This window comes from Oncorhynchus mykiss, chromosome 5, assembly GCF_013265735.2.
Source record: "Oncorhynchus mykiss isolate Arlee chromosome 5, USDA_OmykA_1.1, whole genome shotgun sequence".
Lineage (NCBI taxonomy): Eukaryota > Metazoa > Chordata > Actinopteri > Salmoniformes > Salmonidae > Oncorhynchus > Oncorhynchus mykiss.
In genome coordinates, this window is record NC_048569.1 from 16,233,240 (window position 1) to 16,247,433 (window position 14,194).

The window sequence follows — 14,194 nt, forward strand, 5'->3', positions numbered from 1 at the left end:
AACACCCTGTAAAGACCTACTCCTCAGTGGCTGAACACAAGCAGAGGGTCAAACACCCTGTAAAGACCTACTCCTCAGTAGCTGAACACAAGCAGAGGGTCAAACACCCTGTAAAGACCTACTCCTCAGTAGCTGAACACAAGCAGAGGGTCAAACACCCTGTAAAGACCTACTCCTCAGTGGCTGAACACAAGCAGAGGGTCAAACACCCTGTAAAGACCTACTCGTCAGTAGCTGAACACAAGCAGAGGGTCAAACACCCTGTAAAGACCTACTCCTCAGTGGCTGAACACAAGCAGAGGGTCAAACACCCTGTAAAGACCTACTCCTCAGTAGCTGAACACAAGCAGAGGGTCAAACACCCTGTAAAGACCTACTCCTCAGTGGCTGAACACAAGCAGAGGGTCAAACACCCTCGTAAAGACCTACTCCTCAGTGGCTGAACACAAGCAGAGGGTCAAACACCCTGTAAAGACCTACTCCTCAGTAGCTGAACACAAGCAGAGGGTCAAACACCCTGTAAAGACCTACTCCTAAGTAGCTGAACACAAGCAGAGGGTCAAACACCCTGTAAAGACCTACTCCTTAGTAGCTGAACACAAGCAGAGGGTCAGTGGATGAGTGGGATGCAAGCAGAGGGTCAAACACCCTGTAAAGACCTACTCCTCAGTGGCTGAACACAAGCAGAGGGTCAAACACCCTGTAAAGACCTACTCGTCAGTAGCTGAACACAAGCAGAGGGTCAAACACCCTGTAAAGACCTACTCCTCAGTGGCTGAACACAAGCAGAGGGTCAAACACCCTGTAAAGACCTACTCCTCAGTAGCTGAACACAAGCAGAGGGTCAAACACCCTGTAAAGACCTACTCCTCAGTGGCTGAACACAAGCAGAGGGTCAAACACCCTCGTAAAGACCTACTCCTCAGTGGCTGAACACAAGCAGAGGGTCAAACACCCTGTAAAGACCTACTCCTCAGTAGCTGAACACAAGCAGAGGGTCAAACACCCTGTAAAGACCTACTCCTAAGTAGCTGAACACAAGCAGAGGGTCAAACACCCTGTAAAGACCTACTCCTTAGTAGCTGAACACAAGCAGAGGGTCAGTGGATGAGTGGGATGCAAGCAGAGGGTCAAACACCCTGTAAAGACCTACTCCTCAGTGGCTGAACACAAGCAGAGGGTCAAACACCCTGTAAAGACCTACTCCTCAGTGGCTGAACACAAGCAGAGGGTCAAACACCCTGTAAAGACCTACTCCTCAGTGGCTGAACACAAGCAGAGGGTCAAACACCCTGTAAAGACCTACTCCTCAGTAGCTGAACACAAGCAGAGGGTCATACACCCTGTAAAGACCTACTCCTCAGTAGCTGAACACAAGCAGAGGGTCAAACACCCTGTAAAGACCTACTCCTCAGTAGCTGAACACAAGCAGAGGGTCAAACACCCTGTAAAGACCTACTCCTCAGTGGCTGAACACAAGCAGAGGGTCAAACACCCTGTAAAGACCTACTCCTCAGTAGCTGAACACAAGCAGAGGGTCAAACACCCTGTAAAGACCTACTCCTCAGTAGCTGAACACAAGCAGAGAGTCAAACATCCTCGTAAAGACCTACTCCTCAGTGGCTGAACACAAGCAGAGGGTCAAACACCCTGTAAAGACCTACTCCTCAGTAGCTGAACACAAGCAGAGGGTCAAACACCCTGTAAAGACCTACTCCTCAGTGGCTGAACACAAGCAGAGGGTCAAACACCCTGTAAAGACCTACTCCTCAGTAGCTGAACACAAGCAGAGGGTCAAACACCCTGTAAAGACCTACTCCTCAGTAGCTGAACACAAGCAGAGAGTCAAACACCCTCGTAAAGACCTACTCCTCAGTGGCTGAACACAAGCAGAGGGTCAAACACCCTGTAAAGACCTACTCCTCAGTAGCTGAACACAAGCAGAGGGTCAAACACCCTGTAAAGACCTACTCCTCAGTAGCTGAACACAAGCAGAGGGTCAAACACCCTGTAAAGACCTACTCCTCAGTAGCTGAACACAAGCAGAGGGTCAAACACCCTGTAAAGACCTACTCCTCAGTGGCTGAACACAAGCAGAGGGTCAAACACCCTGTAAAGACCTACTCCTCAGTGGCTGAACACAAGCAGAGGGTCATACACCCTGTAAAGACCTACTCCTCAGTAGCTGAACACAAGCAGAGGGTCAAACACCCTGTAAAGACCTACTCCTCAGTAGCTGAACACAAGCAGAGGGTCAAACACCCTGTAAAGACCTACTCCTCAGTAGCTGAACACAAGCAGAGGGTCAAACACCCTGTAAAGACCTACTCCTCAGTGGCTGAACACAAGCAGAGGGTCAAACACCCTGTAAAGACCTACTCGTCAGTAGCTGAACACAAGCAGAGGGTCAAACACCCTGTAAAGACCTACTCCTCAGTGGCTGAACACAAGCAGAGGGTCAGTGGATGAGTGGGATGCTTATGGGGGTTTATGGTTGGGACCTAGTGTCCAGTTCAACACACTAGGAATAGAGTTAGAGGTGGAGGGGTATGAGTGGGGCGTGTTTGTGTGTGTGGGGGGGGGGGGGGGGGGGGGGGGGGGGGTTGAGTGAATACTTCATTTAATGTGATGTTTATGAGTACGAGAAGTTATAGTGTGATTATGCTTTTGTGTGTGTGTGTGTGTGTGTGTGTGTGTGTGTGTGTGTGTGTGTGTGTGTGTGTGTGTGTGTGTGCAGCCACCTGAGAAGGATGGTAGGTGCAATATCCTTGCTAATGGACCCACTCTGATAGCAGTGCAAACATTTCACTTCCTAATGAGCTAAAACATACAACTACGGACATAACGTCTGACCTTATCACAATCCCCATTTTCAGACAAAAATAACACTGCTAAACTATACAGTCTTTGATACCAAATCAAAAACCTCACTGTCTCTCTCTCTCTCTCTCTCCCCCATTCTCTCTCTCCCTCATTTCTCTCTCTCTCCCCATTCTCTCTCTCTCCCTCATTTCTCTCTCTCTTTCCCCATTCTCTCTCTCACCCATTTCTCCCTCTCCCTCATTTCTCTCATTCTCTCTCTGTCATAGACACAATCAAGACCCCACAAGCCCTATCATTTGAATGTCATTAAATTGATAACATGATGATCACATCTGTGATAACATGATGATGATTACATCTATGCTAGCATGATGATGATTACATCTATGATAACATGATGATGATTGCATCTATGATAACATGATGATGATTACATCTATGATAACATGATGATCACATCTGTGATAACATGATGATGATTACATCTATGATAACATGATGATTACATCTATGCTAATATGATGATGATTACATCTATGCTAACATGATGATTACATCTATGCTAACACGATGATGATTACATCTATGCTAATATGATGATGATTACATCTGTGCTAATATGATGATGATTACATCTATGCTAACACGATGATGATTACAACTATGATAACATGATGATGATTATATCTATGATAACATGATGATGATTACATCTATGTTAACACGATGATGATTACATCTATGTTAACACGATGATGATTACATCGATGATAACATGATGATGATAACATGATGATGATTACATCTATGATAATATGATGATTACATCTATGATAACATGATGATTACATATATGATAACATGATATGATTACATCTATGCTAATATGGTGCTGATTACATCTATGCTAATATGATGATGATTACATCTATGTTAACACGATGATGATTACATCTATGATAACATGGTGATGATTACATCTATGATAACATGATGATGATTACATATATGATAACATGATGATGATTACATCTATGATAACATGATGATGATTACATCTATGATAATAGGATGATTACATCTATGATAATATGATGATTACATCTATGATAATATGATGATTACATCTATGATAACATGATGATGATTACATCTATGTTAACACGATGATGATTACATCTATGACAACATGATGATTATTACATATATGATAACATGATGATGATTACATCTATGATAATATGATGATTACATCTATGATAATATGATGATTACATCTATGATAACATGATGATTACATCTATGCTAATATGATAATGATTACATCTATGATAACATGATGATTACATCTATGATAACATGATATGATTACATCTATGCTAATATGATAATGATTACATCTATGATAATATGATGATTACATCTATGATAACATGATGATTACATCTATGATAACATGATATGATTACATCTATGATAACATGATGATGATTACATCTATGATAACATGATGATGATTACATATATGATAACATGGTGATGATTACATCTATGCTAACATGATGATGATTACATCTATGATAACACGATGATGATTACATCTATGCTAATATGATTATTACATCTATGATAACATGATGATGATTGCATCTATGATAACATGATGATGATTACACCTATGCTAGCATGATGATGATTACATCTATGATAACATGATTATTACATCTATGATAACATGATGATGATTACATCTATGATAACATGATTATTACATCTATGATAACATGATTATTACATCTATGATAACATGATGATGATTACATCTATGCTAACATGATGATGATTACATCTATGCTAATATGATGATGATTACATCTATGATAACATGATGATGATTACATCTATGCTAATATGATTATTACATCTATGATAACATGATGATGATTGCATCTATGATAACATGATGATGATTACAGCTATGCTAGCATGATGATGATTACATCTATGATAACATGATATGATTACATCTATGCTAATATGATGATTACATCTATGATAACATGATGATGATTACATCTATGATAACATGATGATGATTACATCTATGCTAATATGATGATTACATCTATGATAACATGATGATGATTACATCTATGATAACATGATGATGATTACATCTATGCTAATATGATGATGATTACATCTATGATAACATGATGATGATTACATCTATGCTAATATGATGATGACTACATCACACACCACAATGCCACAGATGTCTCAAGTCTTGAGAGTGTGTGCAATTGTCATGCTGACAGCAGGAATGTCCACCAGAGCTTTTGCCAGATCATTGAACGTTCATTTCTCTACCATACCAAGATGGCAGCATGTCAAGTCGTTTGTCTGTGACTAGTACATTTTAACCTACGAATAACCTATTTATTTATGGTTGAGTAACTTCCTTGTTGTGTAGTGCAAACTACTTTGTTTTTACTGGTGTAAAGATCACGGGTCTCCCTCAACTCGGCACTTCATTAATTGAAGTTTACCAAAGTAACCCCATCTCTGGCTGGCCTGAGTTCCTTCTTCAGCTTGTCTCATCCAAGCTGCTCCTTTTAACTCTTCGCCTGGCTGTCAGTGGCAGCTCAACAATCCCCAACCCGTTCTCTCAATGGACCCCCACACCCAATCTACTCACACACAGACTCATACATACACGCTGTCTCTCTCTCCCTTTACCTTCGTTGGCCTCTATTTTTTTTTTTTTACATTTGTCAGCGAAAATTACAATTTTCATGGTGTTGCTTTGTGCACTGACTTTACTGAACTCTGGAGAAAACAAACATTGTCGCTGGGTGAGTACATCTGATTAGACATTTTGTCTGCAGGAACTCGCACTTTTTCACTCGGTCCACTCATCCAAGTGCTGATGTATTTGTGGCATGATGTGAACAGTACGAACTTGTGTCACTACCAAAGTCTAATGGTTTTAAATGACTGTTTAGTATTGTCTGGAAACTCACTTGTAGAATTCACTTGCAGTCGGTCTCTTAAAAAAAGAGAAGCTGTGCAAGGTTATTAAACAGAGGTGCCTAGTTATTCTTCTTTTGTTGATATCAGGTAACGTGCAACCTAACCATGGCCCTGATATGTAATGTCTCCAAACCCACTCTGATTTTAAATCAAGATCTGGTTTTGGTATTTTTCATTTAAATGTACGCAGCCTGTTGTCAAAAATGGATGTGGTTAGGATTTGGGCTAAATCAACTGATGCTGAATGTAATTGTGTTTTCTGAAACCTGGCTCAGCAAGTCTGTTTTTGATAAGGATATTTGTACAAGTGGTTACAATGTTTATCGCACTGATCGAGTTAAGAAAGGTGGGGGTGTGGCTATATGTAAAATCTAAATTCCCTGTAGGTGTGGCAAAGTCTGAAACTATTTGTAAACAGTTGGAATTTCTTGCTTTGAATATTGAGGTTTCAAAGGGTCTCTCTATAACTGTGATTGGCTGTTATAGACCCCCCTCTGCTCTCTATAACTGTGATTGGCTGTTATAGACCCCCCTCTGCTCTCTATAACTGTGATTGGCTGTTATAGACCCCCCTCTGCTCTCTATAACTGTGATTGGCTGTTATAGACCCCCCCCCCCCCCCCTGCTCTCAGTGATGCATTTTCTTCTTTGACGCACCTTATGTCTAAACTTCTTTACAGTGAAATGATCTTGATTGGTGATCTCAACTGGTGTTGGTTAAAGCCGGTGTCTGACAATTTAAAAATGTTTTGTAATTCTATGAATCTTACCCAGTTGATTAACTCACCCACTCGCTCAAATCTTAAATGTCAGGAGAAATCTACCCTCATTGATTTGATATTGACAAATGTTCCACATAAATATTCTGTGGTTGGTGTTTTTTTGTAATGATTTAAGTGACCACTGTGCTGTTGTTGCTGTTAGAAATACTAAGGTTCCTAAGACAAACCCACGCTTTATTCGTAAGATAAATTTGAAGTGTTTTAATGAGCAGGCGTTCCTTCATGATTTGTTTTATTTTGACTGGAGCAAGATTGAGCTTATTCCTGATGTGGAAACTGCCTGGAAATTCTTTCATGATGGTTTATTCCAAATACTAAACAAACATGCCCCATTCTGCAGGTTCAGGGTTTATGGCGGGATAATCCATGGTTTTCTTCTGAGCTGTCTTGTATTATTCACGACCGTAATCTAGCCTGAGCTAAAGCAAGGAAATCATGTTCTGATGCTGATTGGCTTATTTTTAGGCAGTTACGAAACAAGTGTTATTTTCTTCTCAGGAAGGCCAAGTCTGAATATTTTATGTCTGTTTACCACTGATAACCTGAATGACCCTAGAAAGTTTTGGAAGGCTATTAAGTCTATGTCTGGTAACAGTAATGTTAATGAATTACCGTCATGTGTTTTGAAGGACTCTGTTGATGTATATGACAAAACTGAAACGCTGAATTGTTTCAATGAGCACTTTGTATCATCTGGTAGGCTGTTTGATTCAGTGTCCTCTGTCTCTGTACAACCCTGTGTGGATGAACCAGTGAGAGCTGGTCAAACTTGTAGCTTTTTGCCATTTTCAGTGCAGGTGGTACATAAAAGCCCTGAAATCCTTAGATCAGAGAAAGCCTGCAGGTCCTGATCTTTTGGATCCCTGCTTTTTAAATCTGGCAGCTGATTTCATAGCTGATCCACTTTACATCTCTGTTCAATCAAGCCCTGGAATGTAATGAAATTCTGAAAATCAGCATTTGTCCTACCACTTTTAAAGGGGGAGATCCAACTCTTTTAAATAATTATAGGCCAATCTCAAAGCTGTCACCCTGGTGAAAATACTTGAAACCCTTGTGAGTGAACAGCTAAGAGTTTTTATTTACTAACTCTATTTTATCAATGTACCAATCGGGCTTCAGGAAGAAGCATAGCACAATTACAGCAGCCATGAAGGTTTTAAATGATATCACTGAAGCCCTTGACAAAAAAACAGCACCGTTTCTCACTTTTTATTGATCTCTCTAAGGCTTTTGATACAGTTGATCATGCTATATTAAGGCAGAGATTGTCGAGTGTAGGTCTTTCAGAGCATGCAGTTGCATGGTTTGCTATCTGTCTGATAGAACTCAGTGCACTCAATTTGATGGGCTTATGTCTGTTAAATTGTCTGTCTTTAATGGTGTGCCCCAAGGCTCTGTACTTGGTCCTCTCTTATTCACTATAAATGATTTAGACAAAAATGTCCAAAATGCGCAACTTCATTTTTATGCTGATGATACTGTTATTTACTGTTGTGCCTCGTCTCTTACAAAAGCTTTCCAGAACTTGCAAACAGCTTTTTATACTGTACAACATACCTTGTGTCAATTGAAGCTTATCCTCAATACTGACAAAACTAAACTAATGGTGTTTTCTAAAGCAAGAAATAGACCTCTGAACCTTTCACCTATTACTACCTGACAGGGCAAGGAGATTGAGGTTGTAACCTCATATAAATATCTTGGAATTTTAATTGATGACGGTCTCTCTTTTAAATTGCATATTCAACAACTTACAAAAAAAAATGAAGCTGAAATTGGGATTTTCTTTTAGGAATAAGGCCTGTTTTTCTTTTGAAGCCAGAAGGAGGCTAGTATCAGCTACATTTACGCCTTTACTAGACTATGGGGATATTTTATATATGAATGCTTCCGCTCAGTGTTTGAGATCAATTGACACTCTTTTTACCATGGGACTTTGAGATGTATTTTAAACTGCAAAACCCTTACGCACCACTGCACTTTGTATACCAGGGTTGGCTGGCCTTCTCCAGTCACTGGTAGGCTCAGGCACTGGTATACTTTTATTTACAAAGCCATTTGGGGTTTACCACCTTTTTATATTGTTCAGAAATGTGGTGGGTACTCTCTTCGTACTCTTTATCCTGCTAACTGTTCCAAATGTCCGAACTGAATTTGGTAAAAGGGCTTTTATGTACTCTGCACCATCGTCTTGGAAAGCCTTACAAAATACTTTTAAACTGGAAGAACTTGTCCCGATTGGTGTTTTTAAATCACTGATGAATGATCTTGAGACTGATTCCCTGACCTGTCAGTGTTTTTAATTAGCTGTTTTTGATTTTGTTATACTCCTGTGAATTCTATGGTTTTTACTAGATTACTTGTAGTTTTTCATGTTGTTTGTCTGTGATTTTTGTAATGACTTGGTGCTGCCTATCTTGCCCAGGACGCTCTTGAAAATAGATTTTAAATCTCAATGAGCCCTTCCTGGTTAAATAAAGGTTAAATAAATAAATACAATTTTCATCTAGGATAGCATGATGATGATTACATCTATGATAACATGATGATGATTACATCTATGATAACATGATGATTATTACATCTATGATAACATCTATGATAACATGATGATTACATCTATGATAACATGATGATTACATCTATGATAACATGAAGATGATTACATCTATGATAACATGATGATAAATACATCTATGCTAATATGATGATGATATCTATACTAATATGATGATGATTCATCTATGCTAATATGATGATTACATCTATGATAACATGATGATTACATCTATGATAACACGATGATGATTATATCTATGATAACATGATGATGATTATATCTATGATAACATGATGATGATTATATCTATGATAACATGATGATGATTATATCTATGATAACATGATGATGATTATATCTATGATAACATGATGATTACATCTATGATAACATGATGATGATTATATCTATGATAACACGATGATGATTACATCTATGATAACATGATGATGATTATATCTATGATAACATGATGATTACATCTATGATAACATGATGATGATTACATCTATGATAACATGATGATGATTACATCTATGATAATATGATGATGATTACATCTATGATAACATGATGATGATTATATCTATGATAACATGATGATGATTATATCTATGATAACATGATGATTACATCTATGATAACATGATGATGATTACATCTATGATAACATGATGATGATTATGTATATGATAACATGATGATTACATCTATGATAACATGATGATTACATCTATGATAACACGATGATGATTACATCTATGATAACATGATGATGATTATATCTATGATAACACGATGATGATTATATCTATGATAACACGATGATTATATCTATGATAACATGATGATGATTATATCTATGATAACATGATGATGATTATATCTATGATAACATGATGATTATATCTATGATAACATGATGATTATATCTATGATAACATGATGATGATTACATCTATGATAACATGATGCTGATTACATCTATGATAACATGATGATGATTATATCTATGATAACATGATGATTACATCTATGATAACATGATGATTACATCTATGATAACATGATGATTACATCAATGATAATATGATGATGATTACATCTATGATAACATGATGATGATTATATCTATGATAACATGATGATGATTATATCTATGATAACACGATGATGATTATATCTATGATAACACGGTGATGATTATATCTATGATAACATGATGATGATTACATATATGATAACATGATGATGATTATATCTATGATAACATGATGATTACATCTATGATAACATGATGATTACATCTATGATAACATGATGATGATTATATCTATGATAACATGATGATGATTACATCTATGATAACATGATGATGATTATATCTATGATAACACGATGATGATTATATCTATGATAACACGATGATGATTACATCTATGATAACATGATGATGATTACATCTATGATAACATGATGATGATTATATCTATGATAACATGATGATTACATCTATGATAACATGATGATGATTATATCTATGATAACATGATGATGATTATATCTATGATAACATGATGATGATTATATCTATGATAACATGATGATGATTATATCTATGATAACATGATGATGATTACGTCTATGATAACATGATGATTATATCTATGATAACATGATGATGATTACATCTATGCTAATATGATGATGATTACATCTATGCTAATATGATGATGATTATATCTATGCTAACATGATGATGATTACATCTATGATAACACAATGATAATTACACCTATGCTATTATGATGATGATGATTATAATATATGCTAAAATGATGATGATTGCACACATATGTTAATATGCAGTAATCATGAGTGCCCTGATATGATAGCCTGTCCTACACACTTCCCAGGGGTGACACAGGACAGGCATGCGTTCAGTAAATGAAACGTGCACAGAGGTACTTTAAGAGGGGCACCACTGCCCACACATGCCGTTGTACAACACAGTCCCATGCTTGTTTCATATACACAGTTTCACATGCCGGAGGACTGTATACTCACATCCACAGAGAGGAGGAGAGAAGATGAAAGGAGAGGAGGGGAGAGCTAGGCTGGCTATGGTTCTGTTATCAGTGGGCCCCCAAGGCTCCCAGAGAGACGGGCTGGTGCACCACAGGAATCAGGAATAGGGGGAGGTTACTGGTTAGGGATGGGGGAGGTTACTGGTTAGGGATGGGGGAGGTTACTGGTTAGGGATGGGGGAGGTTACTGGTTAGGAATGGGGGAGGTTACTGGTTAGGAATGGGGGAGGTTACTGGTTAGGAATCGGGGAGGTTACTGGTTAGGAATCGGGGAGGTTACTGGTTAGGGATGGGGGAGGTTACTGGTTAGGAATGGGGGAGGTTACTGGTTAGGGATGGGGGAGGTTACTGGTTAGGAATGGGGGAGGTTACTGGTTAGGGATGGGGGAAGTTACTGGTTAGGGATGGGGGAGGTTACTGGTTAGGGATGGGGGAGGTTACTGGTTAGGAATGGGGGAGGTTACTGGTTAGGAATGGGGGAGGTTACTGGTTAGGAATGGGGGAGGTTACTGGTTAGGGATGGGGGAGGTTACTGGTTAGGAATGGGGGAGGTTACTGGTTAGGAATGGGGGAGGTTACTGGTTAGGGATGGGGGAGGTTACTGGTTAGGGATGGGAAGGTTACTGGTTAGGGATGGAAGGGTTAGATTAAGACGAGGATGAGCAAGAGGGGTTCCTCACACCTGTGCCAAAGACAGAGAACAATTAGACTGCGGTAAGGCTCTGTATCTCTGCACAAATCACACAGAGCACAGGGACCACAGTAACTACTGCAGAGTGTATGACTCTCTTCTCCTTTAAGAGACCACAGTAACTACTGCAGAGTGTATGACTCTCTTCTCCTTTAAAACCTGTTAGGGATAGGGGGCAGCATTTTCACTTTGGATGAATTGCGTGCCCATAGTGAACTGCATCCTACTCTGTCCTAGATTGCTAATATATGCATATTATTATTACTATTGGATAGAAAACACTCTGAAGTTTCTAAAACTGTTTGAATTATGTCTGTGAGTATAACAGAACTCATAAGGCAGGCAATCTTCCAAACAGGAAGTGGAAATTCTGAAGGCAGGTCTAATTTTAAGTCATCGCCTATTCACTTCCAAACAAGATATGGATCTGTTAGCACTTCCTACGCCTTCCGCAAAATGTCAACATTCAGTAGAACGTGGAATGAACATCCTAGTGTGAATTTTGACCGAATGGCAGGGGAATGAGTCACTGTCCTGGCAGAATGCCATTTTCTGGTTGCGTAATTGTCTGTTGATATCACCTGCGTTCCATTTGACTGCAGACGAAAACGAATGCTCCGGTTGGAACGTTATTGGATATATATGAAAATAACATCCTGAAGATTGATTCTCTACTTAGTTTGACCAGTTTATTCGACCTGGAATATATATTTTTTTAAGTTTTCGTGCGAGTTCGCCTGGACCCGCGTCAGCTCTTGGGCACGTGAGCTGAAAGTGGTAGCAAATGCAGCTAATTGGACACTAGTATTGGACATTATGGAACAAAACAACGATTTATTGTGGAACTAGGACTCCTTGCACTGCATTCTGATGAAAGATCATCAAAGGTAAGGGAATATTTATGATGTAATTTCGTATTTCTGTTGACTCCAACATGGCAGAGAAATATATTTATGTCTTAGTGCCGTTTTAGATTATTGCATGGTATGCTTTTTTCGTAAAGTTTAAAAAAAATCTGACACAGCGGTTGCATTAAGAACCAGTGTATCTTTAATTATATGTAAAACATGTATCTTTCGTCAAAGTTTATGATGAGTATTTCTGTTATCTGATGTAGCTCTCCGTAATTACTCCTGATATTTTGGAGGCATTTCTGAACATGCCGTCAATGTAAACCGATATTTGTGGATATAAATATGCATATTATCGAACAAAACATAAATGTATTGTGTAACATGTCATATGAGTGTAATCTGATGAAGATTATCAAAGGTTAGTGAATAATTTTCTCTCTAATTCTGCGTTTGTGACTCTATCTTTGGCTGGAAAAAATTGCTGTTTTTTTTTTTTGGTGGTGGTGATCTAACATAAATATATGTTGTGTTTTCGCTGTAAAACATTTTAAAAATCGGACATGATGGGTAGATTAACAAGATGTTTATCTTTCATTTGCTGTATTTGGGCCTGTTAATGTGTGAAAGTTAAATACTACAAAAATATATTTTTGAATTTCCTGCGCCACCTTTTCAGCTGAATGGGGAGGTTTCCGTTAGCGAAACGGAAACCCCATTAGCCATAAGAAGCTTAGAAACTACTGCAGAGGGTGTGACTCGCCTCTCGCAGAGGGTGTGACTCTCCTCTCCTTTAAGAGACCACAGTAACTACTGCAGAGGGTTTGACTCTCCTCTCCTTTAAGAGACCACAGTAACTACTGCAGAGGGTTTGACTCTCCTCTCCTTTAAGAGACCACAGTAACTATTGCAGAGGGTGTGACTGTCCTCTCCTTTAAGAGACCACAGTAACTACTGCAGAGGGTGTGACTCTCCTCTCCTTTAAGAGACCACAGTAACTACTGCAGAGGGTGTGACTGTCCTCTCCTTTAAGAGACCACAGTAACTACTGCAGAGGGTGTGACTCTCCTCTCCTTTAAGAGACCACAGTAACTACTGCAGAGGGTTTGACTCTCCTCTCCTTTAGGAGACCACAGTAACTACTGCAGAGGGTGTGACTCTCCTCTCCTTTAAGAGACCACAGTAACTACTGCAGAGGTTGTGACTGTCCTCTCCTTTAAGAGACCACAGTAACTACTGCAGAGGGTTTGACTCTCCTCTCCTTTAAGAGACCACAGTAACTACTGCAGAGGGTGTGACTGTCCTCTCCTTTAAGAGACCACAGTAACTACTGCAGAGGGTTTGACTCTCCTCTCCTTTAAGAG

General features: G+C 38.9%; 1 protein-coding gene across 2 annotated transcripts in view; it reads right to left on the reverse strand.

Annotated features, from left to right (window-relative positions):
* si:dkey-34e4.1 (carboxyl-terminal PDZ ligand of neuronal nitric oxide synthase protein) overlaps positions 1-14,194 on the reverse strand; it is a 191,940-nt gene that overhangs the window by 14,926 nt on the left and 162,820 nt on the right. Inside the window, exon 11 of one of the 2 annotated variants that reach the window (XM_036976926.1) lies at positions 11,678-11,970. The exons of the other annotated variant lie outside the window; for it this stretch is intronic. Coding sequence (XP_036832821.1) covers positions 11,931-11,970 — 40 coding nt within the window. The 3' untranslated portion in view covers positions 11,678-11,930. Of the gene's footprint in view, positions 1-11,677; positions 11,971-14,194 lie in introns of those variants that run through there. 2 annotated transcript variants of the gene reach the window in all.